Source organism: Schistocerca serialis, chromosome 3 (assembly GCF_023864345.2).
Source record: "Schistocerca serialis cubense isolate TAMUIC-IGC-003099 chromosome 3, iqSchSeri2.2, whole genome shotgun sequence".
NCBI classification, from domain to species: domain Eukaryota; kingdom Metazoa; phylum Arthropoda; class Insecta; order Orthoptera; family Acrididae; genus Schistocerca; species Schistocerca serialis.
Window position 1 is genome coordinate 253,752,642 of NC_064640.1, and position 27,579 is coordinate 253,780,220.

The 27,579-nt window shown below is 42.5% G+C and overlaps 1 protein-coding gene across 2 annotated transcripts in view; it reads right to left on the reverse strand.

Annotated features, from left to right (window-relative positions):
• Positions 1–26,129, reverse strand: part of LOC126470008 (glucose-6-phosphate 1-dehydrogenase) — a 304,403-nt gene extending 278,274 nt beyond the window's left edge. The window contains exon 1 of one of the 2 annotated variants that reach the window (XM_050097482.1): positions 26,037–26,129. In XM_050097482.1, the coding sequence (XP_049953439.1) occupies positions 26,037–26,052 (16 nt within the window). In that variant the 5' untranslated portion in view covers positions 26,053–26,129. The remainder of the gene's footprint in view (positions 1–26,036) is intronic. The other variant, XM_050097481.1, reaches the window with a different exon arrangement.
• Positions 26,130–27,579: the final 1,450 nt, after the last annotated feature.

A 27,579-nucleotide genomic window follows, 5' to 3' on the forward strand; every position in this document is an offset into this window, starting at 1 on the left:
TTTCTTTTGTTTCCTTTACTGCTTGCTCAATATACAGATTGAATAACATCGGGGAGAGGCTACAACCCTGTCTCACCCCCTTCCCAACCACTGCTTCCCTTTCATGCCCCTCGACTCTTATAACTGCCATCTGGTTTCTGTACAGATTGTAAATAGCCTTTCGCTCCCTGTGTTTTACCCCTGCCATCTTTAGAATTTGGAAGAGAGTATTCCAGTCAACATTGTCAAAAGCTTTCTCTAAGTCTACAAATGCTAGAAGCGTAGGGTTGCCTTTCCTTAATCTTTCTTCTAACATAAGTCGTAAGGTCAGTATTGCCTCACTTGTTCCAATATTTCTACGGAATCCAAACTGATCTTCCCCGATGTCCGCTTCTACCAGTTTTTCCATTCGTCTGTAAAGAATTCGCGTTAGTATTTTGCAGCTGTGACTTATTAAACTGATAGTTCGGCAATTTTCACATCTGTCAACACCTGCTTTCTTTGGGATTGGAATTATTATATTCTTCTTGAAGTCTGAGGGTACTTCACCTGTCTCATACATCTTCCTCACCAGATGGTAGAGTTTTGTCAGGACTGGCTCTCCCAAGGCCGTCAGTAGTTCTAATGGAATGTTGTCTGCTCCCGGGGCCTTGTTTCGGCTCAGGTCTTTCAGTGCTCTGTCAAACTCTTCACGCAGTATCGTATCTGCCATTTCATCTTCATCTACATTCTCTTCCATTTCTATAATCTTGTCCTCAAGTACATCGCCCTTGTATAGACCCTCTATATACTCCTTCCATCTTTCTGCTTTCCCTTCTTTGCTTAGTACTGGGTTTCCATCTGAGCTCTTGATATTCATACAAGTGGTTCTCTTTTCTCCGAAGGTCTCTTTAATTTTCCTGTAGGCAGTATCTATCTTACCCCTCGTGAGATAAGCCTCTACATCCTTACATTTGTCCTCTACTTAGCCATTTTGCACTTCCTGTCGACCTAATTTTTGACACGTTTGTATTCCTTTTTGCCTGCTTCATTTACTGCATTTTTATATTTTCTCCTTTCATCAATTAAATTCAATATTTCTTCTGTTACCCAATGATTTCTACTAGCCCTCGTCTTTTTACCTACTGGATCCACTGTTGCCTTCACTATTTCATTCCTCAAAGCTACCCATTCTTCTTCTACTTTCCCCCATTCCTGTCAATTGTTCCCTTATGCTCTCCCTGAAACTCTGTACAACCTCTGGTTTAGTCAGTTTATCCAGGTCTCATCTTAAATTCCCACCTTTTTGCAGTTTCTTCAATTTTAATCTGCAGTTCATAACCAATAGATTGTGGTCAGAGTCCACATCTGCCCCTGGAAATGTCTTACAATTTAAAACCTGGTTCCTAAATCTCTGTCTTACCATTATATAATCTATATGATACCTTTTAGTATCTCCGGGATTCTTCCATGTATACAACCTTCTTTTATGATTCTTGAACCAAGTGTTAGCTATGATGAAGTTATGTTCTGTGCAAAATTCTACCAGACGGCTTCCTCTTTCATTTCTTAGCCCCAATCCATATTCACCTACTATGTTTCCTTCTCTCCCTTTTCCTACACTCGAATTCCAGTCACCCATGACTATAAAATTTTCGTCTCCCTTCACTATCTGAATAATTTCTTTTATCTCATCATACATTTCATCAATTTCTTCATCATCTGCAGAGCTAGTTGGCATATAAACTTGTACTACTGTGGTAGGCGTGGGCTTCGTATCTATCTTGGCCACAATAATGCGTTCACTATGTTGTTTGTAGTAGCTTACCCGCATTCTTATTTTTTATTCATTATTAAACCTACTCCTGCATTACCCCTATTTGATTTTGTATTTATAACCCTGTATTCACCTGACCAAAAGTCTTGTTCCTCCTGCCACCGAACTTCACTAATTCCCACTATATCTAACTTTAACCTATCCATTTCCCTTTTTAAATTTTCTAACCTACCTGCTCGATTAAGGGATCTGACGTTCCACGCTCCGATCCGTAGAACGCCAGTTGTATTTCTCCTGATAACGACGTCCTCTTGAGTAGTCCCCGCCCGGAGATCCGAATGGGGGACTATTTTACCTCCGGAATATTTTACCCAAGAGGACGCCATCATCATTTAACCATACAGTAAAACTGCATGCCCTCGGGAAAAATTACGGCTGTAGTTTCCCCTTGCTTTCAGCCGTTCGCAGTACCAGCACAGCAAGGCCGTTTTGGTTATTGTTACAAGGCCAGATCCAGTCAATCATCCAGACTGTTGCCCCTGCATCTACTGAAAAGGCTGCTGCTCCTCTTCAGGAATCACACGTTTGTCTGGCCTCTTAACAGATACCCCTCCGTTGTGGTTGCACCTACGGTACGGCCATCTGTATCGCTGAGGCACGCAAACCTCCCCACCAACGGCAAGGTCCATGGTACAGAGGTACAAATTATTCGTGTCTATGACGACTTCCATGTCGCCGGCCGGGGTGGCCGAGCGGTTCTAGGAGCTACAGTCTGGAACCGCGCGACCGCTACGGTCGCAGGTTCGAACCCTGCCTCGGCCATGGATGTGTCTGATGCCTTTAGGTTAGTTAGGTTTAAGTAGTTCTAAGGTCTAGGGGACTGACGACCTCCGAAGTTAAGTCCCATAGTGCTCAGAGCCATCTGAACTTCCATGTCAAAATTTCGTACGTAACGTCAAAGGAGAGGCAGGCAGCAAGTCCCGCGGTCATTAGAGAAGGAGCACACGCTCGGATTGGGGGAAAAAAATCGGCCATGCTCCTTCAAAGAAATCATCCCAGAACGCATTTTATGCAATTTATGAAAAAAAACAGAAAACCTAAATCGAGAGGGCCGGACGGAGATGTGAACCGTCGATCTCCCAATAAGACTTCAGTGTCTTACCATGGCGCCACCTCACAGGGTGTTGGCCCCTCACTTAGCTTGCATTTATCGCGAGCCTCTCGCCGCGCCGGCCGGTGTGGCCAAGCGGTTAATGGCGCTACAGTCTGGAACCGCGTGACCGCTACGGTCGCAGGTTCGAATCCTGCCTCGGGCATGGATGTGTGTGATGTCCTTAGGTTAGTTAGGGTAGTTCTAAGTTCTATGGGATTGATGACCTTAGAAGTTAAGTCCCATAGTCCTCAGAGCCATTTTGAACCTCTCGCCGCAAAGTCCCAAGCGACTGGGAAAAACTCAGATGAGTCCTTTATGTAAGAAGGGTAAAAAAACGGACCTGTATAATTACAGACCAAAATCCCTAACATCGGTTTGCAACAGAATTCTTGAACACATTCAGATTTAGAGTATAGAAAATTTCCTCGAGACCGAAAAGCTTCTGTCCACGAATCAGCACGGGTGCGAAACTCAGTTTGCCCTTTTGTCACATGAGATACTGAGAACTATGGATGAAGGGGCAGCAGGCAGATTCCATATTTATAGATTTCCGAAACGCATTTGACACGGTGCATCACAGCAGACTATTGACAAGGGTACGAGCATAGCACACAGGTATCTGAGTGGCTCGCAGACTTCTTAAGTAATAGAACCCAGTTCGATGTCTTCGACGGCGAGTGCTCATTAGAGGGACAAGGGTGTCGTCAGGAGTGCCCCAGGGAAGTGTGATAGGGGCCGCTATTATTTTCTATATACGTAGATGATCTGGCGAACAGGGTGGACGGCAGTCCGTGGTTGTTTGCTGATTATGCTGTGGTGTACGGGAGAGTGTTGTCGTTGAGTGACTGTAGGATACAGGATGACTTAGACAAAATTTCTAGTTAGTGCGACGAATAGCAGCTAACTCTAAATGTAGAAAAATGTAAGTGAATGCAGATGAGTAGGAAAAACAAAACCATAGTTTTGAAATACAGCATTAGTAGTGTCCTGCTTGACACAGTCACGTCGTTTAAATATATGGACGTAACGCTTCAAAGCGAAAATGGAGCGAGCATGTGAGGATTGTGGTAGGGAAGGCGAATGGTCGACTTCGGTTTATTTGAAGAATTTTGGGAAGTGTGGTTCATCTATAAAGTCGTGTCGACTTTCTAGAATCATAAAACAGCATGGCGTTGAATTCATGCACTGGCATCCTGTCGGGATGTCTACGTACCTCTGCTGTAGTACAGGGAAGTCTTCGGCTATGATAGGTCAATATCTTTGCCAACAGAAGATAGAAGATAACGACAGACAGTCGTACCGCTGTGTTGTTCATTTTCAGTTTACGGACCCTGCTAACGTGAATATACATTTCTGTGTGTTTTGATTTTGTAATCAGGTTTCGTACTGTTTTAGTTAATGTAAACTGATATTGATAATACAATAAGTAAATATTCCGATCAGATACGATGAATATATCCTGATAAGACTCGAAACTAATATAAGTGTTACTGTGACTGGTCCGATTTTAGTTGCTTTGGTGATATTCTCCACAAATATTAAATCATTTGGTACAGTTTTCCATAGTTTGGGCGGGAAAGGGTTAAAGGAACACATCGTAGCAATTCAGAGGCGGGCTGCTGGATTTGTTACCGGTAGGTTCGATCAACACGCAAGTATTACGGAGATGATTCAGGAACTCAAATGGGAATCCCTGTGGGGGAAGGTGACATTCTTTTCGAGAAATACTATTGAGAAAATTTAGAGAACCGGTATTTGTAGCTCACTGCAGAGCGATTCTACTGCCGCCAACCTACATTTCGCCTAAAGACCACGAAAATAAGATACGAGAAATAAGGGCTCATACGGAGGCATATAAATAGTCGTTTTACCCTCGAGCATTGCGAGTGGAACGGGAGAGGAAATGACTTGTAATGGTTCAGGGTACCCTCTGCCATTCACCGTACGGTGGATTGCCAAATTTGTATATAGATATAGATAACGTACACGGTATTGAGTTACTTTCTAACACAGGCCTGTACGTCTTTCTCGACCGCAGGAACACTGCTGGAGTTCGCCTGTCATCCACAAATACTTTTTTAGTTATTTGTAACTTTGAAGATAGGTGGTGGTGGTAAGTTCCTATGGGACCAAATTGCTGAGGTCATCGGTCCCTAGGATTACACACTACTTAATCTAATTTACTTTTATGTGTCACTTATCCCTTCTTTCCCGTCTGGCAGTGTTTGTTAATGTGGAATGTGCCGAGCTGCACAGACGCTAGAAGTCCATGTTAAACTCTAGGGCCTCCTATAAATGGTTGGGCACGTCAATTAAAAGTTGGAGGATAGTAACGGCATACCGCCTCCAAAAGGACTACGTGTAGCAAAACATCATGGTGTTCAAACTAAAGTTAGCATTGATGACATATTTACCTTTTTTTAATGTGAAGAATGGTGAGTTCTAAATCGATCTCGCAGAAGAATGTTTCCTCAAATGTATCCACATATCACACCCCGGCAAGAACAGTGACACCGCTCGAAAATGCAATACTTGAGTAAACTCGACTTGAACAATTAATTCTATAAAACTTAAATTGAAATAGTATAAGCTGCGTTTACTCAAGTAAGTATTGTTGATAGCAAATTCCATTATACTTTTTCGCTCACGTTGGCGCACTTCAGGCGTATTCTTCAGTGACAAAATGCCATTTTTCGACTTGTGTCACTTTTCTTGTCGGGGTGTGACGTGTAGTGTACGCAACAGAAAACGTTAATCCCAAAACAGAAAATCAAACATTACGAAAACGTAACTTCTTATCAGTCTTTTCAAGAGCTTCGAATGATCCACTTCTGGATTTTAACCCGGCCATGAAAATGAGTGAATTGCGTTCAGGAATGTCGTTCATAATTAGTTTCCATCAAATGGCTCTGAGCACTATGGGGCTCAACTGCTGAGGTCATTAGTCCCTTAGAACTTAGAACTAGTTAAACCTAACTAACCTAAGGACATCACACACATCCATGCCCAAGGCAGGATTCAAACCTGCGACCGTAGCGGCCTCGCGATTCCAGACTGCAGCGCCAGAACCGCGCGGCCACTTCGGCCGGCTCAGTTTCCATCTCTCCTTCCCTGTCATTGTATGTGTGTGTGTGTGTGTGTGTGTGTGTGTGTGTGTGTGTGGGTATGGGCGCGCGCCTGATGTGGAAATAGTGTTCTCATTTACAGACCGTGTTCCGTGACTAAGTTCCGAGGACATCAGATCTGGGTCATCGCACATTCACTTGCTGCTAAGGTGGTTTCCAGCGCTCGGGTCGCCTCCGAGCAGCGGTAACGGCCTACGCCAACCTATACATCCGTATCGCTCAGTCGTAAACACTCCAGCTCCTCGTCAAGTTACGTGTATCCACTCAAGCGTGATTGTTCTGTCTACTCTACGCTATTGCCGTGACAAATTTCTCAAGACTGAAGAGGGATTTGCGCATTTACTGATATTTCCCCCGTGCCATCATTTGCAAAACTTATCCCCTTGTAGCTACCGTGCACTGCTGGATCGTGTCTCGTTACCTAGAACACAACTGGACAAGAATGTCATCGTTAGCGAAATACACGGATGTTGCTGGACTTGGATCAGTCTTTACTGGCATAAGTTGCTGGACTCCATCTTAACGTTATTTGATCTTTAAAAAGATACACATTCGCTTAAAAATTATTACTTAGTTGTAAATGGTGTGGCTCGTTTGTTAAGTAAGTAAGTAAGAGTCAAATTACAGGGTTCAATTATCATTCCGTCTTACAACATTTTTATGTCACATATTGCTTCGTTTACTCCTCGCGATGGTTTGTACCTATGAAAAATGCCTAGTTCAAATGGCTCTGAGTACTATGGGACTTAACATCTGAGGTCATCAGTCCCCCAGAACTTAGAACTACTTAAACCTAACTAACCTAAGGACATTACACACATCCATGCCCGAGGCAGGATTCGAACCTGCGACCGTAGCGGTCGCGCGGCTCCAGACTGAAGCGCCTAGAACCGCTCGGCCACTCCGGCCGGCGAAAAATGCCTAGTCGTCCGTGATTCGCAGTCCACATTAAGTTGTAGGTCTCCCTGCCCCCCATATCTGAGTGGATAAGTCAGTTCAGAAGTCGGAAGGATACAAAGGGCATTACGACCATACCTAGTTAAGCACTGTCGTGTTCACACCAACCTCTGGGTTTGAGTTAGTTACATGTTCCGTAGATCATTTGAACGATTCTTTTATCGAAATGGCGTGTAACATGTCAGTTTACAGGATATATATACATGCTTGGTGATAACATTAACGAACACATTTCTTTTTCAATCATACTCACGCAACCACGCTTTAAAAAAGTTTTTTTTTAGCTGTATGCCAGTTTTTAAGCAGCAATACGTCAACGGAACCGAAGGAGTTGCCCAGGAGAAATGACTAAGTTAGATTTAAAACGTGCTTTACTAACTGTCAAACATTTTGTGGTATTGAACAAATGATCAAAAATTTTTACTGCTGCATATTGAACTCCTTTCTGAGCCAATGACAATTTTAATAATTGGTAATACAGATTATCTTTCCCTCTAGTGATGTACGTATGGACATCACTGTTCTTCAAAAATTGTGATGGATTATTCATGACGTATTTCATTAGCGAATATATGTATTAAAACAGCGCAGTTAAAATGCCTAGCTCATTGAAGAGGAATCTTCATCACGTCCGTGAGGGAACAACCCATATTATTCTTACTGCTCGTCTTTGTGCAATAAATAATTTCTTCCTAAATGACGAGTTATCCCAGAAAAGTATTCCATACGACATTATTGAGTGACAATATGCAAAATATGTCAGCAGGTTGATTATTTTGTTTCCAAGTTCAGCACTTATACGAAGAGCAAAAGTAGCTGAGCTTAATTGTTTGACAAGCTCAGTAATATGCTTCCTCCAGTTCAAGTTTTCATCAATATGTACACCGAAAAATTTGGAATATTCTACTCTGTTTACAGACTCCTGGTCATGTACTACATAAATTGTTGGTATGACCTATTCTGCAGAATTGATTCTAGTGTGCTTTTTCAAAATGTAATTTATTATAACACTAGTACTGTCTGCAAAAAGTATCAATTCAGATTATTGAATGTTACGTGGAAGGAATAGGAGTGGACCCAGAATTGAATCCTGTCGGACTCCCATTGCGATTTCTTGCCAGTCACTAAAATTTTCTACCCTTCCAACACTGTTTGAATTATTCAGTACAACTTTTTGCATTCTGCTTGTAAGTATGATTCAATCCAGCTGTGCATACAGCCATCAGTTCCATAAAACTAGAGTTTTTACAAGTGAGTAACATGGTCTACACAATTAAACGCCTTGGAAAGATCACAAAAAATACCAACTGGAGATATTTTATTATTTAAGCAACCCTTCTGAAATCCAAACTCTGATATGCTAAGCAAAGTGTTACCACTTACGTGTGAGACTACTCTTGACAGCCTTGAGTACATTACTTTTTCGAATATACCGGAAAAAGATGTCACTAAGGAAACTGGATGATAACTGTTTAAGTCTGTCTTGTCACCTTTCTAATATAGAGGTTTAACAATTGTATACTTTAACATGTCTGGAAAAATTCCCTATGCCAGTGATGCATTGCATATATTACCAAGGACATGACTTATTAAGTTCTAGCAACTTTTCAGAATTCTGTTTGGCATTCCATCAACAACACGCGAGCTTTTGTTTTGCTTTTGAGGGCAGCTTTACCTTTCATTTTACATAGTTGTGGACGAATACGACATACTGCAGGAGCATCAGACAACAAACCGGTCTGCCAGGAGATATCACGCTAATACCGCCTCTAGCCTTAATGGTGGCATCAATTTGGCGAGGAAAAGAATTCTCAAGTTTCTTCAGGTACGTCACATCCAGCTGAAGTTACTCATTCATGATTAAGATCCCACAGAGATACCAAATTGCGGGGATGTTGATTGCTACGTTTCACCCGCTGCTCCAAGTAGTTACAGAAATTTATGCGTGCAGGTCTGTGAACGGGGCTGTTGGCATCTCGGAAGGCAGGAGTCCTCACACTATCACTAAGATGTAGAAGAAAAACAATAATTGGTCACCAACATCTTGGTTCATGTTCACGGTTATCTAAATGAGTGGGCCTACGTCAAGATACGAAAAACACCCCCAAAATACCACACCACTACCTCCAGCCAGGAATACATCCTCCATACATTGTGGATGAAGAGCCTTATCGTGTCGTCGGCGCACTCTGCGCCTTGCATTATTTGAAAAGAGGAAAAATCGCGAGTCGGCGGACTACACTCACGCCTCCAGTCGGCTACCGCAGAGTTTCTGTTCATATGGCGTGTGAGCGGTTGAAAATGGTTCAAATGGCTCTGAGCACTATGGGACTTAACTTCTGAGGTCATCAGTCCCCTAGAACTTAGAACTACATAAACCTAACTAACCTAAGGACATCACACACATCCATGCCCGAGGCAGGATTCGAACCTCCGACCGTAGCGGTCGCGCGGTTCCAGACTGTAGCGCCTAGAACCGCTCGGCCACTCCGGCCGGCCGTGTGAGTGGTACGCCATTCCTTGTAGACACGTTGGACAGTCCACACCGGTATATCAACAAATCGAGCAACTTCATTCATGGTGTGGTCAAGGGCCCGTCCAAACACTACGGTTCTTTACTGCCATTCGTCGGGGGTGGAGGGCCACATGGCCAACTGGTATCAATTCTGCACCATCTACAGCGCTCCAAAGTGACCAGTGTGCTCTTTTAAAGGGAGAGGACTAAAATCTTGTCCAGCGAGTTCAGTATCAGGACAACAGTATCTTAATCACTGCACCGCCCAGTTCCGTGCTTTATTGTGCGATTTTACTGCTAGTGAATTCTTCCTAAGAAGCCATTAATCGCGAAAGCGCTACATTACTTATCTGTTGTGGTAAAGTAAAGGCACAGAAAACTTCCCGAGAAGCGCTTGAAGTCGTCAGTGAGTTACGGCCTTGAAGAAAGGACAGCACGGTTATGAAAAACGTCGTTTCCCTAACACCTAAAAACAATGCTGCTACAGCGAGTGACGTACATAAACGCTTCACTCTCCATAGTTACAGGGGTTAAACAAAAACATGGAAACACCGCGAGAAATGCATTTTTGAACATAATTGCAGATGCTAGACCAGCCTGCAGGCTGCGCTGTTGTATTTGACCACGAACGGCACTTGTGCAATATCCTCTATGCATACTTTGCAACTGTCAGTCGTGGTCATAAAAGAGTTCTGTGTAGATGTGTGTGTATTATGTCGGAGCTTAGTGCATTTGAACGTGGGCAAACTGTTGGTGCTCGGATGGGGAGGGGGGGGGGGGGGGTGCTTCTGTAACGAATGGAGCTGAAGAGGCACCGTATCGAAGATTTATACCGCATACGGCGAGAGCGAAAAAACATCAACTCAGAACCGAATATCGCACTCGAGAACCCGGTCAGCACCGAAACAAGATGAAGGGAACTCCATAAGCAGGGAATTGTGGGGCGAGCTGGAATTCCAGAACGATTCATCAGTGATGCAAGTGTCCGTAACAGGAAAACATGGGTTGTGGAGCAATGGAAGAAAGTGATTTGGTCAGATGAGTCTTGTTTCACACTGTTTCCAACTTCTGGCCGAGTTTACGTCCGAAGGGTGAAACATACCACATCGTGGTATTCAATGGGCTCCACTGTTACTCTGCAAGGTCGCATTACTGCCAAGGATTATTTGACCATTTTGGTTGATCAGGTCCATCCCATGGTATATTGTTTGTTCCCCGGTGGTGGTGCTGTGTTGCAAGACAGCAGGGTCCTTGTTCACACAGCTTGCGTCGTCCAGGGCTGGTTTTATGAGCACGACGATGAATTGTCGCATCTACCCCGGCCACCAAAGTCGCCATATCTCAGTACTATTAGGCCTTTGTGGTACACTTTGGAGAGACGGGTGCGTGATCGCTATCCACCTCCATCGCTGTTACGTGAACTTGCCACTGTTTTGCACAGACAGTGGTATAAGATATCCTTGAAAACCACCCAGGATCTGCGTTTAACCATTCAGAAATGACTGGAATCTGATTTGAACGCCAGCTGTTTTACCACATCGTATTAGACACGGTAATGTGTTGTGTTTTTGGTGTTTCCATATTTATATTCACTCTCTGTATATCCGTTCGCATCTGAGCTGTTAAAAGCGTTCTGAGAATCACACTAGACATGTAACTTTAGTACCTCTCTCCTTTCTGTTTATTATTCTGGGCGGGCGAGAAAAATTATATTAGCGGGGTCAGCACCGCCGCTTACTTTACCCGTTTTATTCTTCTCGCTATCATGTCGCCCAGCGGAAGACGTTTTACAGCAGTTCAATGGGAAAGTTTCCGTCGCAGAGGCTGCATTCTCTCCCACGTTAATCGAGCCTACAAACGTCGCTTCTGAATTCAAATACAGCTTAGCAGCTTCCTTTACAGTAGTCCACATTATTCTATGTACATAATGCTATTAGAAACATATTAATATGAATTTGAGATTAACTGGGTTTATAGAATGGACAAAAAATTAAAGATACGGGTTGGTAATAAAAATTATGTTTGCTAACAAGAAACAGATATACCTTTTCTAAAGTCACAAAAAAACGAAATGGAACTTCAACAATTGAGAACGGATGGTAGTATACTACTATGAAAGCCCGCTCGATTACCCGCGCGGTCTAATGCGCTGCTTCCGAGCGGGAAGGAGTGGGGCACGAATCCGCCCGGCGGATTAGTGTCGAGGTCCGGTGTGCCGGCCAGCCTGTGGCTGGTTTTTAAGGCGGTTTGTCATCTACCTCGGCGAATGCAGGCTGGTTCCCCTTACTCCGCTCAGTTGCACTATGTTGGTGATTGCTGCGCAAACACTATCTCCTCGTACGTGTACACCATAATTACTCTATCACGCAAACATTTGGGGTTACACTCATCTGGTATGAGATGCTCCCGGGGGGTCCACTGGGGGCCGAAACGCACAATAACCAAGGGTTCGGTGTGTGGCGGCAGTAGGGTGAGTGGACTGCGGTGGCCTGCTGTGGGGCTGTGAACCACTGAGGGCTACGGTGGGACGAAGCCTCTCCGTTGTTTCTAGGTCCCCAGTTTAATACACAATACACACATTACTATGAGCTTCAAGTCCTTTTTTGTTAGGTTTTGGCCGGCCATTGTGGCCGAGCGGTTCTAGGAGCTTCAGTCTGGAACCGGGCGACCGCTACGGTCGCAGGTTCGAATCCTGCCCCGGACATGGATGTGTGTGATGTCCTTAGGTTAGTTAGGTTTAAGTAGTTCTAAGTTCTAGGGGACTGATGACATCAGATGTTAAGTCCCATAGTGCTCAGAGCCATTTGAACCATTTTTGTTAGGTTTTGAGACACTGAATGAAGAGTGTATTACACACGAAACAAATGCAGAAGGATCCAGTCGTTTCTTTGTTGAAGAAACTGGCATCATTCATCAGAAATGCTTTGAAAAACAACGGAAAACCTAAATCAACGTGTCTGTCACCAGATTTAAACTTCATTCCTGCTATAAATGATTACTGTGCCTTAACCACTGCGCCATTTCACCCAGTAGCACTTTCTGTTTCTGCATTTCACATGTTACAGACATGAGAAATGTGATTTGTCTCTGTTCTACGATTGTCAGTAGCTGAAGTAGAATGACTGCTGCACTTGAATGACTTCACCTGTACGGCGTTCTTTATGGCATAAACTTTAACTAAAGAGCTTTCTTAGTTTCAGATTTTTCGGATATGTTTATACAATAATTGGATTAAATAAGGGAGAATTCGTAGAGTAAGTCAAGTTTGAATGCTAAAATGTGCTTATTGTAGAGAAACAGTCTTACAAAGCAAGAAAAAATATTTTTGTATCAAATGCTAAATATGATGAAATGAAACGAAATGAACTTTTGATATGTTATCTACCGCTTTGTACAGGGATTTAGTAGGACAAAAGAAATGTTAACAGTATGGAGGAACGGACCAGACAAATAGTCTTAGTAAGCTTCACACGAGTTTATCGAAAGAATAAGATAAGAAGAAAAGTAAAGTCTTCCACTATAAGCTCGTGGGCTCATGAAGGATGTCAGACGTTGGACTCTTATTTCTGTAGCCAACGGCTAAAAAGTGAGGAATACGACAAATTTAAATTATCCAATTAGGCATCAAGCATATAGTTTCGGTTTGTGAAATATTTTCGAGTGTTTAGCAATAACAAGGCGACCTACGTATGAAAATGGCAGCGTAGTAATAATATTTGCTTCCGTCCATTTTGGTTCACACATTATACTGTTCTTAATGGTTTGACAGATAGTGAATGCACTTAAGGCGGGAAAATGTGCAAAGATAATCGCTGAACAAGAAATACAGAATTCACTTAAGTGCATATTCGCACACAGTGTTCAGAGCTTGCAGGAGAAACTTACTTCGTCAGATTCTTTGGTCAGGGTTATACCTGTGCATATTATCGCACCCCGTCAACAACAGCGACACAACTAAAAAATTCAGTACCTTAGAATTAATTCTATACATGTTATACTGATATAGTATAAGTTTCCTTCAGATTTCAAGTAAGTATTGTTGGCAGTAAATTCCATTATATTTTTCGTGCACGTTGAAGCACTTCACACGTATTTTTCAATGACTTGAACTAAAGATGCCGTTTTTTCGGCCTGTGTCACTTTTCTTGCCAGGGTGAGATATTTTGCGTCTTAAGTGCACCGACTGTCTGTCAAACCATTAAGAACAGCACAATTTATGAACCAAAACGAACCGGAGCACATCGTGGGGTTAGGTTATCATTTTCATATGCGCTGGCTGCACCTTATCCTTAATAAACACTCAATAACTGCCTGAAAATCCGAACGAAACAAGTTATGCGACGAATAAGACGTCTAAAAATTCAGCCTAAGTGCTTTCGTTTAAGTGCCGTTGTATAGAAAGCATTCAAGACTTGCAGAAGAAACTTATTTCCTATTACAAGTTTGGTTAGAAGGTTGAAGCTACTTACTAGGCACATGAAAGCTTACTCATGGCGCTGAAGATGTTCGTACACTGCTTGTACTAAGGTTACTGCGCACCCACTTCAAACTGTAGTCCAAGTTCGCTAAAGGCTCTAACTTATGCAGTGGCGTCTTCCCAGATTCCACTCGTTTAGGCATACTTCCGACTAGACACGAAAGGATTTTACGAAGAATATCGATGAATTATTCATGGGATACGTAAGTAATGGCATATATCAGCGTGAGTCTTTAAGGTCTGAAACTAAATTAGCGTTCCAAAATACCCAGTACACATTCATTCAGGTTCAGACCAGCATTCTGTGTAGGCCAACACCTTTTTAGTTGCGAATCATTGCACAGCGAATAACGCAGTTTGAACGACTTTTTCATGCTGGTATCCACGATGCTCATCGCCGAATAGTTCTTTGAGTGTAGACAGCAAATATGAGCTCGAGATATTCTTACCGCACGCACTTTACCTCCGGTAACTTCACTCTCTCTGCATGTTTTCTCGGAAACCTTCAATCACATAACGTACACGTCGAAATTTACTTACAGACATTTTATTGTCAACAGAAACAACGAATAAAGAAGATACAGGAATGCCATAAAAAACCAAAAGAGCTGAAATACCCAGCAGTGGTTATATTTAAGAGTGTGTGTCCATATTTTCACGGATACTTCGATCAAGCAACTAAGTCATTTCTTGAAGTGGACTTATATTTAATAAGACATGTATACAGCGGAGCGGGATGAAGAATGAAAGGGAATAATCCAATACTACCGGTAAAGAATAATCCAATGAACTCACCTGACCTGACTTTCAACTACACTTTCATGTACACTAGTGTGTGACGGAGGGTACTTAGTTCTTTTTTTGCTACTTCCTTTCGTGTCCCATTCGCGAATGAACTGCCGGAAAAAATGAGCTTCCGAGTGCCTCCATAAACGCCCTAACCTCTCAATATCTTGCTCGTATTGCCCTTCCGCTAGACATAAAATGAAGGCAGTACAGTAGTTTTCAATCTATATCGAATATTGGTTGTCTGATGGGGCCCAACAGCGCCATTATACACTATCTGAACAAATTACCTCGACACCCCTAAATAATGCGGAAATGACTACTAGATGTAATGAGAGGCAGGCCCGCCAGTATAAAAGGATGGGAGGAGTACTGTGATGACAGTAGAGAAGCAGTAACAGCAGAATCCATCAGGGACATTTCAACCCTTCCAAAGCTGCCCAAGTTGACTGTTGGTGATGTGACTGTGAAGTGGAAACGCGAAGTAACAATCACAGCTAAACCAAGACCAGGCAGACCTCATGTACTGACAGACAGCGACCGTCGAGCACTGCGGACTGTGGTTGTAAAAAGCGGAAGGAATCGTGAGTTCCAAACTGCCACCAGCAGTCCAGCTAGCACAATCCTAGTGAGTAGGGAATTAAAAAGAATGGGGCACAATGGTCGCGCCACTCCTCATAAGGTACAAGCTAAGCTAAGCGACGCTTGGGGTGGTGTAGAGAGCAACGCCGTTGGACAGTGGATGACTGGGGAGTTCAAATGGCTCTGAGCACTATGGGACTTAACATCTGAGGTCATCAGTCCCCCAGACTTAGAACTACTTAAACCTAACTAACCTAAGGACATCACACACATCTATGCCCGAGGCAGGATTCGAACCTGCGACCGTAGCAGCACCGGCGACTGGGGAGTGATGAATCAGGCTAGACCATGTGCTAACGCAACAGAAGGATTTGGGTCTGGCGAATGTATGGAGAACAGTACCTACCATCACGTGTAATGCCAGCAGTGACGTGTGGAGGCGATAGTGTTACAGTATGGGGGTGTTTCTCGTGGTTAGCGTATGGTACCCTTATTGCGCTTAACAAAGCGCATAGTGCGTAAGGATGTTAACACATTTTACAGCACTGTATATTGTGTACAGGAGAGGAACAGTTAGGACACGATGATTGATTGTATTAGCACGACAATGCACCTTGTCATGAAGCAGGATTTACGAGGCAACAATTTGTGGACAGTAACATTCCTGAAATGGAGTGGCCTACACAAACTCCCGACGCAAAACCCAATGGAACACGTTTGGGATGAGTTGCAGATCCCAGCGTCCAACATTTATTGTCTTCTCTGGTTTGGGCTCTTGAGGAAGAACAGGCTGCCATCCATCCGCAGACGTTTAGACACCTCATTGAAAGTACACCCCCCCCCTCCCCCTCCCTGCAGAGTTCAAGCAATCATAATCGTCAAGGGTGGACACGACCCATATTAAAGTCTGCTGATATGTGTCTAAATACTTTTGAGCAGAAATGGTACTTTATCTTAGATTACTAAATCCTCGAAAAATTTAAGATTGCATCTGGTACCAACTCGCGGTTCCCGCCTATCTGTTGTCGTCATTACAGGGTGTAAAATAGGGCATTTTGTACGAACATACAATTGGAGACCTTATAACTGTAATTAAGTAGTGAATAAACTATAAATTATGACGTCCTTTGAATAAAATAGCTTGGTTAAATAAAATGGTTTAGTAACAGTGTGACATCCCTCCCTCTTTACCGTTAAGCTCTTTTTCTTCAATTACTCAACATTGTCTGCTACAGTACTTGCTTCCGTAGTGAACAAGGACAGGAACCCAACGGGAAACTTCTTACGGCGCTCACGTGTATGGATTGGTTATCATTACGAGGTAGCAGATCCCAATCTGTATGTAAACACTATACGATCATTGAACGGAATGAATCAACATATAACATCGTCGTACAGATTCGCTCACCACCATCCAATAATGAATTTCACATGAATCACAAAGAAAACGACATTTATTGACATTTGAATGAGACGATTTAGACCTCGCAATTATCGAAAAGTTGTGAACATTCTCCTATGATACCATAAACGTTTTCTATCGCAGTCTCACAATCACACATCTTCCACTATTAAAACATTTCTATTTACTCGTGTCAAAAGACATTCCTTCATTTAGAGTACAGCTGTTCTTCAACTGTTAAATCAGTCTGAAGGTACATACGCAAAGTTCTGCACAAACTTTTTTTAAAACAATAATGAACCTATATTTTAACCGTGATTGTGATGAATCTGGTATAAGTTTGGTCTCTAAATATCTGTGACAAACATTCTGACGTAGGCCACCGTATTTTCTAGTCGGATTCCATGAGTTCCAAAGCAGCAAAGTCTACACAGCAGATTGTTCAGACTTCGTGCTACAAACAAAATTTAAGTAATTCATAATCCTATGCACTCTAACAAATTTATCAAGGTAACGTTATTTTTCTCAGCATTCTACGTTTTTTCAAGAACTTTACTTTATCTAACTTTAAAAAACCTTCCTAAAAAACATCTGATCTGGATGAATCTTCACGGACATTTAGTCTCATGTATGAACACTGCATGAATGGTACATTATGAAGAATACGAATAATCCCAGACCCAAACATTAATTAGCTGAGACAGAGAAACAAAGAATTTATCAGCCCTTCTCTGCGTACGTTATCGAATAGGCATAGCTATAGTTAACAGATCTGTGCATAATGCAACGGACATAGCACCAGAAGATTAATACGGAAATCGATTGCTGGTTGTAATGTCTGACTACAAATGACTTTAATCAGACATAAATAGTGACATTTGATAGCAAGAACATGAAATATGCAAGTCTGACAGCTACACTCCTGAACCTTGTGCTAACAGAAAATGATCTGGATCCTTTTACTCAGAGATCATGAGGTAAAACATTCAGATGTATGCGAAAATGACATCATGCTCAAACCATAATGATGGTTTTCAAAAATAATGGAGCTTCAAATACAAAGACGAGCCAAAACAATACTTCAGTTACCATGAAAGTATATAAGCGTAACAGAAACGGATGGCGAATCATTCTCGCGGCGATATGGATCACAAATGGGGAGATACGCTGACGTAGGCGACTTGACAAAGGGCAGAGTGATAAGGCCCCGCACCTTGTGACGAGCATCTCGGAAACGGAGAAGCTGCTGTCCTCAGCGTCTATGTTCCTCGTACTGGTTCTAGGAGGCAATGCAATACAAATTCAGGCCTCGGGCGCTGATCAGAGGAGCTGCTATTGCTGATCAAACCGCGACCTCACCACAAATTAGAACAATGTTGCACCCACAGTTTCAGTTAGAGTCACTAGCAAGCTCTTGTATCACATATCAACGCACAGCCTGCCTCCCATGATATAGTGACAGACGCAACAGGAGGCACGGATAGAGTGAAGTTATCTTAGTGATGAGAGTACATTCTCCCTTGGCGCCTTTGATGCTACTTCGCGAATGTGAAGCCGATCGGGAAAGCGGCAACTATCGTAGTGGACACCGTCCTTCCAACGGGAACAAGTTCCGACACTGGTTTCATTCTTGGCGTATAAGCGACGTCAGCGGAGTAACCACGGTGGCACCTTCAACTAGCAACTGTAAACAGCATATGCGCATTCCACCAGTCGGTTGTGAGCAGGCAGTGTTAAATAGTTGACCTGCGGCCGTTGTGTGTCACGCTTGTTGTGACACAAATCGCAATGGAACAACATCCCAAACTAAAGTGTTCAAGGCATTCTCCAAAATGTTTCGAAGAAGAGAAAAGTGTGTGCAAAGTTTGTCGCACATGTCCCACACACCTCGATTCCCGAATAAAAATAAGGAAGTGTGGACGCCTGTCGCGACTTGGTTGAAATGCAAAACGTCGACAGTCCTTTCCTAGAAGGAATCATCATGAGTGCCGAGACTCTGTATTATTAGTATGAACCTACCACAAAACTAAGAAGTGCAAAAATTCACATGAAAGGTCGACACGCTGACGACATAACCGACATTCAAGTCAATGCAACGCGCTAGTTCAACAGCATCCCAAACAGTTTTGTGACAGTTTCACGTGGTTTTATGAAAGTTCTGTGCGTTGCAGTTAAATGAGGAGAGACTATGTGCAACACCTAAAGCACTGAAACCACCATCTCGCCTATTTCTTTAAATCGAGTCTCGAAACTTTTTGAACGGACGGGAGCATCTGACAGCGATATACGCAGCCAAATCCTGCACCATGGCGTGTACGGCCAAAATCTATAATTTTTGTACACAGAAACAGTATGAGATATATTCGTAACAACATACATATTAGTAACCAATGTTCGTTGTCACACTTCTCGCGTTATCCAACGCGCTTGCCACCATGTTCGTCTGCTCCACTGGCCATCAGAGTCACAAGACCTATCAGCCATTGAGCAAAAAATGGTTCAAATGGCTCTAAGCACTATGGGACTTAACATCTGAGGTCATCAGTCCCCTATTCTTAGAACTGCTTAAACCTAACTAGCCTAAGAACATCACACACATCCATGCCCGAGGCAGGATTCGAACTTGCGCCCGTAGCAGCAGCGCAGTTCCACACTGAAGCGCCTAGAACCGCTCGGCCACAACGGCCGGCTGCCACTGAACATGTGTGGGACATGGTAAGTTCTTTGCTTCGGTCTTTATATTGGCGGCGACATCCCTTGACCAGTTGCAGATACAGATGAAAGCAGCGTGAACTCTGTTGTGACTACCGACACTTATTTTAGCTAATGAATTTGTTATTCAAGATTGCGTGTCTACAGCAGTATAACACTGTATTGTGATCACATTTAGTGTACAACCTATGAATGAAGTTTTATTGATGTGACACCATTGTCTCAGGATGTTCATTTCTCATTTTCGACTAGTATGTCTTCTGCAAACGTAGTGCCTCATCGACACTTTGGAAGGCCTGGGTATTACTGAAAATATTTATCACGTCGATAGGTAGCTTCACCACTTTGATATAGAGCTGTGCGTTACGGATATCAGGGAGTCATTAGAAGTTGACAAACTGGCTCAACATCAGGGCCTAAAGTCGACAGGAACTTCCGTGCGTAAGTAGACGAGTATGTTCCACAGTTATTGTGCGCATTCCTGATCCAAAAAGTTGGCACTTGCATTGAGGCTACTTTCGACCCGTCCACCAAGTCATTGAAGAACCGTATATTCGAGAAATTTATCTTCAAGTGAGGAGGAGGAGGAGGAAATTAGTGTTGAACGTCCCGTCGACAACGAGGTCATTAGAGACGGAGCAGAAGCTCGGATTAGGGAAGGATGGGGAAGGAAATCGGCCGTGCCCTTTCAAAGAAACCATCCCGGCATTTGCCTGAAGTGATGTAGGGAAATCACGGAAAACCTAAATCAGGATGGCCGGACGTGGGACTGAACCGTCGTCCTCCCGAATGCGTTCAAGTGACGAAATCAGCAAACAGAATACCTTTGTGAAAGACGTTAAGATCGACCACAAGACAAATATATACGTATAGTTCGTGTAGACAAGAAAAGGAAGTATTGAATTAAATTTGATGAGAAAACAGCTTCCTAAGAACGCAGTAAGTGACGTCACCTTATTCTCTTAGGTTCACTTTTTAAGGCTCGCTCGCTAGCGAAACCCACCTTAGGAATAAACCAGACTTTCACAAATTAACAGAGTTAATACAATGGTTTCCTAGGTGCAATGACGAGTCTAAAACGATGAAACAACACGATATATCACGTATGAGGGGAAATGTTACAATAATGAAACTCGTAGTCGTTTGAGCGGGAAATTCAACGAAAATTCATAGAGAGTCTACATTGAGCAGCGTCAGAAAATAAATGAATGAATGAGAAATTTAGATTCGCGCCGTATAAAAATTTACAGAGAAACACATTTGCAAGATATCAGCCCCAGAAATTGATCTCACACGAAAATTTGGGCCATAATTCTGATAGTGCTCACTTATGACCCACCGAATGCTCAGCTTTTAAATTTCGCGCGCACCGGCTGCTTGTCACTCGTTATGCCCCTCTTCAGTCGCAGCGCGAAGTACTGTACAGTGGTTGGTTGATTTGAGGTAACAAACAGCGAGGTTATCGGTCCCATCGGAATAGGGAAGGATGGGGAACGAAGTCGACCGTGCCCTTTCAAAGGAACCATTCCAGCATTTGCCTGAAGCGATTTAGGGAAATCACGGAAAACCTAAATCAGGATGGCCGGACGCGGGGTCGAACCGTCGTCTTCCCGAATGCGAGTCCAGCAAGCTAACCACTGCGCCTCTTCGCCCGGTCTGTACAGTGCAGTGAGTAAGAGGTTTGTGAAATACTGCTGTGACCCTGGTAACATGCATTTTTCATAATGACAAAGGGCGCGGTTTCTTACCATTAGCTTATATCAGAGATCTATTTACTTTGAAAAATTTTATGTTAACGATTTACAAATGCAGCGGAGTGCTATTTCTGTGTCAACACGACTGTTGCGTGTTGTTTTCTTTAGATTTTAAAGCTAACTATGTTTAATTGAAGTACATATGCAGGAGACGGGCTGTTCTTCAACTTGGTTGTCATGGGTAAATTGCAAATCGAAAATAATTCATAATAATTCTTCTGTTGCTGAATATCAATGCGACAATATTGTTAAATAATACTGAACGTATTTGTTCGTGGGACTGACTGACTATGTGCCATACTTACCTATTTTTCGCGTATAACAACATCTGTTCTCGAAAAAGATTCCAAAACACGTTTGGCAGATGTGTCCACCTCTCCTCCGTCGCCTTCAACATCCCACAAATAGGGGTGCTCCGGTTGTCACTCTGCTTTACAGCAATTCATGCTCGAGTACTTGATGGCTGCCATGGGGCGGAGCGAGTGACGAACAACCGGTCCGCGCGAAATTTAAAAGCTGTATATTAACATGGTCATAGCCACGTAATATCAGAATTATAGTACAATTTTTCGGGCGGGTTCGACTGCTGTGGCTGAGATCTTGCAATTGCAATTTTTACTCCTTAAAATATGAGGTCGAGTTGGTAATGTTTCCTTGTTAGTGAAATTTAGAACAATGAACTGCGCGTACTGATGAAACAGAAGCAAGTTTTAAAGAAGCTGTGCATAATAATAATGGTAGCGTAGAATCACCATGTGGGCAAACAATAAATTAAAGCCTACAGGGTAATAAATTCTCCAGTTGGCCAAAAATTAAAATACAGGAGAAGTTTGCCTGTAATACAGATACAGGACATCCATAACCAGGTTGTTAAATGAAAAATGGAGGGAAAAGGTGTTCACTTTCCAATAGGCGATACCACAGCGGGGTACCAGAAGGAAAACGTGGAATGCACCAAGCGACGCGATTCAGTTGCATTCCAAACACCGTGGAGTCAGTCACCTTGGAGATGTCATCCACAAAGAATGAAACTGACGACAAAAATAGTATACGAAAAATATTAAAATTCAGACAAATTCCATAGTATCACTGCCACAACGTCAGTTGTTCCTCGTCACTATGAGCATTAGCACCTTTCACACATTATGACACCCGAACAAAAAAGGCTGCAGTGCTCTAGTCTCGAATAAATCTAAAACCGGAGATTCGACCGAAAATGTTTTTCCAGCAATAAGTTAAACCACATTAAATGTCCAGTTCATTGCTTTTTCCAGGGCTAATAGCTTCCATGTAAATGCAAATGATCGTATGACGCCAGTGGCCGGGCGTTCCCAGGCGGGAAGTTCGTCCGCCATGGGCAGGTATTATTGAGTGAGACGCCACATTGGGCGACTTGCGCGTCAACAATGGGGATGATGATGATGATGATGACAGCACAAAAACCAGTCTCTATGGGGAGAAAACCTTCTACCCCAGCCATGAATCGAACTTGAGCCTCCGTGCGTGGCATTCCAACACGCTGACCATTCAGCTAATGGGGCGGACGAGGGGACGGAAAACTCACAGTTATTAGAAATATTGTTCTAACAGTATAAAATTAATTTTCATCGTCAAATGTTGTGGGCTAAACCAAATATTAAATGTGGGTACTCATCTAACTACAGTATAGCCATATTAAAGGATAAATTATGTTCCAAGTGTATAATAGGGTGGAAAGGGGAGATGCGTGGCGGTAGAAGCGCGAGAGAAGGTGGGTTGCCGGTTTGTGTTGATGCACATTCCTCCTCCTCAGCTCTGCAGACTGATGATCGAGCAGGTGATTCCCCACTCTATCTACCCCACTACGACACAAGAGGCAACTACAGGGTGTTTCACAAAGTTATAAGGACCCTTCACAGAACGCCTTATGAATCACTGGCGACGCAGTGCACAGACATGACCGGAGAGTGTTTATTTTGCACAATATGCGTTAATGTTACACTGAATGCAGCTATGAGTTACTAATAAAACGGAAGTAATGCATATGGATAGAATCTGTGTAAATCTCTGCACACTGTTCTACACTGCTAGGGGAGAAATTGGTTCTTAGTCATCCTGTACACCAGCTGTAGTGTTCTTCCACGAAAGGTAACTTCCCCACCATGAGTGCTGCTCGTTGTTCTGCTTTCAGACAGACTGTAACTCCACAAAATTTTGTCTGGTTCTCTAATGTGAATAAACGAAGTATCTTTACTGAGATCTCGTTTATACAATGAGGTTACTTTCGATTTACTAAGTGAGTACTTGTTTGCAGTTATTAATTTCGCTAGTGGGTAAAATGCGTACGTGTGCGTTTAATTTATAATTGTCATGTTGACAGTAACCTATGGAGTGTTGGTGGGAAAAGTATTATTATTATTAATTATTAGAATTTGCGCATAGAAGGATCAAGTTCTTCCTTATATCGTGTGAAGATCTTCGGAAAATATTGACTGATTAAAAATTCTTCGCCTCAGACTACTTACACGTGATATTGTATACAGAGATACGACTGTAAGAAAGTTTTAATCTCGTCTCATTCTGCTAACAGGCTACTCACATCAAGCATTATGAAATAACCGGACCCAAGTCGCCATGAGACGTTTTCAACGGTGCATCTATTAATATTACACGACGTGTAATGTTCGAAAGGGCGTGGTTGTTACTACCGTTTCAATTGCTACTACCAAAGTTTGGTCGAGCAGCCAGTGATTACGATCTCTGCGAAACACTGGAGAAGCACTTGGGTGTTGTCACACTGACATGAACGTTCAGAAAAACGACGTGACTTGGTCGCAGTACCTTGATGCAAATACTACCGATGCTGGCATTGATGCCTTAGTGTACACGTGGGATAGGCGTCTGAAGGATGATGACCACACTGAAAAGCAATAAGTAACAACGCAATACAAAAGTGTATTAGTATAGATGTTTTGTAGACGATGCCTACGCACATTGTGCTTCAGGGAGACTTGACGAAAAAAAAACCCTCCCTCGGTTTCCTCCGATATTTTCGGTCAGTCTTCGGGAAGAAATACTTCAGTGTCGAAGCAATCCCAACAAAATGCCAGTGTCTGAATGTGGAGCTCACATTGTTTTACGCACAGGAAGCTGATTAAAACCTGAAATTCATAGCAGTGAGATATTTGGAGAACATATAAACATATATCGATTGGATAGGATAATGGGAAATGGAGGTAGGGTATTTGACACAATAGACAAATACGTCAAATCCGCCGTGTTAGAATCTGAAACTGCATTTCCAAACGTTCCTTCACAAATGAAAATCCGGAGGTATTGCCCCAATTTAATTCTCGAACCACTGCAATGATGAGAGATACAGATATTAGTGCGAGTGGTGTTGAGAAACAGCTGAAGTCGTTAAAACTGAACAAAACTCCAAGACCTGATGGAACCCTATCAGGTACTATATCGAATTTACGACTAAGGCCCTCTTTTAACAATACTCGACCACAGACCCTCAAACAATAAAGCTTACTCAATAGTTGGTAGAAAGCACGCGTAAAACTCCTCTCCAAGAAGTGTACCAGAAGTAATCGACAAAACGCCTAATATCCTGTGTTGTGTGAATGTTGTAGAATATTAGAGCATATTCTGAGCTCAGATATAATATCTCGAACAGAATGACCTGTATGCCCACCAGAATGGATTTCGAAAACTTCGGTCATGTGCAACTTGCACTTTTCTCCCATGACGTCCTGAAAGCCCTCGATCAAGGTAGTCAGGTAGATGCAGCATTTCCCGATTTCCGAAAAGCATTTGTCTCTTTATCACATCTACGTTTATTATCAAGAGTACGACTGTATGGGGTATCAAGCGAAATTTGTGGTACAGAGGACGCAACATTTTATCTTGGATGGAGTGTCATCGACAGATGAAGTAACTTCGGGAGTGCCACAGGGAAGTGTGTTAGGATCATTGCTGTTCATGTTATATATTAATTACCTTGCCAACAATATTTATAGTAACATTAGAAATTTCCCAGATGATATAGTTACCGGTATCTATAATGAAGGATTGTCTGAAAAAGCTTCACAAATATTCAGTCAGATTTTGGTAAGATTTCAAAGTTGTTTTAAACACTGAAAAATGTAAAACCGCGCACTTCACAATACGAAAAAACGTAGTATCCCACGACTACTGTACTGACGTGTTGCAACTGGAATCGGTCAACTCATGTAAACACCTGGGTTTGGCACTCTTTTAGGGATATGAAATGGAACGAATATGTGGACTTAGTCGTAGGTTAAGCATCGGAAGAATACTAGGTAAACGCAGTCTGCAAAGGATATTGCTTACAAACCACTCGTAAAACCCATCCTAGAATGCTGCTCAAGTATATGGGACCCACAACAACGAGGACTACCTGGGGAGGGGAGGGGGGGGGGGGGGGGGTTGGTGTGTACTGAAAACGTATACAAAGAAGGGCAGCACGAATGGTCACAAGTTCTTTCAGAAGCGGCACCTCATGAAAACCTAAAGGACTGCTTGCAGGCTGTCACTCTTCACATCGCAATGTCAAACGTGTTCAAAATCGAGAATTTTAATCAGCAATTTGACTGCTTATCTTGTTGGCATGCTATCTATATTGCCAGTGTACTTAATGCTTTTGGTATAATCAATCATTTCTCACGAGAACTATCGTCTATTCGGTGAAAAGACTTTTTTCCGAATCAGAATTATGGATGAAGCAAGTATGATGAAAACTGAAAAATCTACAGCATCGCTGGAAAACTAACATATTCGTATCTGCTGTATGGCAACAGCGCCACAAACTACTGAAATTCACATAAAATTACCTTTCTTCGTAGCCATGACTTCTCGTTTTGTTCTCACTTGCTCCACGTCCACCACAGGCAAGCCGGCGCAAAATACTGACTCGCAGCAGGTTGTTGCGAAAGCTTTTGAGTTTGCGGTAGATGGCAGTACTCAACGGCCCTTGGGCCCGTTCTCAGCCGGCCCGTGCGTCGCGCCGACCGCGCTTTTAGGCTGTTATGAAATATTATTTACCCCCAAACGAAATTACTCTGCATCATTTCACATTTACTCAGCATGATTCTATTCTTAACGCCAACTCTAGAATTTAACAGCGTTTCCGCTAATACAACTCTGTGTGTAACGCTAAAAAAAACTCGGAAAAAATAACGTATTCAATTTCCTTTCTAGAGCAATTACGGGAACAGTACTTTCCGAGATCTGCGAAAGAAAGCGGCCCCTTTCAGTCCCGGCAGAGTATTCTGGAGTCTTTACTTACGAACTTGCTCTTTAATCTTCACTATTGGGTGTATCTTAAATGCAGTTGAAGCATATGTGCAGCAACTCCGTATTTCAATTATTCGAGTATAACAACAGTTTGTAAAAGCACATACTTCTTCCAGATGATCTTATTTTTATATAACATTCTGTTTTCATCAGTCCAAACGTTGCAAATGCAATCTCTCATCATATGGTTTGCTATTTGTTTGAAAGGCGGTCATTGTTTTCATTCTGGCCATCACTACCTAAATTTTATTTGTAGCCACAATCTGATTTCTTTTTTTATACCACATGTTTCAGTAAATATTAACAAGCTATTGGACAAAGTGCTATGAGTAACTTTCGCTGACAATCAGCACCTATTCTGTATTACAGCAAAAGTGTATTCTCCCTGAACAAATCTGATCAATAAGTCACTTACAAACACAGATTTATGTCACAGCATGAACCTTATCCAATTATTGAATTGAACACCTTCAAATCTCCCCCCCCCCCCCCCACACACACACAAACTTATACATGACAAAAAATTACTCTTCTAATGTCATCACCATATACTGTCTATATGCTGATTTCAAATAATTTTTTATTATGTTATACTTTGTGATCACTAAACAATTCAGGAGTTTTTGGAATGACAGGATACATTATGAAACTTAAGTTTCATTGTGTATGAAATTTCATGATGCAACACTCACTGAACAATGTGCAAAACATGACAGGCATCAAGCACAAGTTTCCAGTATACTGCTCCAATAACCACTGTTGCTTCATCACTGAATGATTACACAAATAAAAGAATAGTGGCAAGTGGTATTGTCAAAAGAAGATCAGTCAGTGATTGATATATAGAAAGAACAATCTGTGATTTACACAAAAACCATAATGATCTATGAGCTATGTTTATAAATCCAAGTAAGTCCTTAAGCAATAAATGCTTGGATAAAGACAGTCTTCATTTAAATACGTTAACTTTTAGCTTTGCCCGAACAGGCCATGAAGGCCCAACAGTACCGACTGGCTGCCGTGTCATCCTCAGCCCACAAGCGTCACTGGATGTGGATATGGAGGGGTATGTGGTCAGCA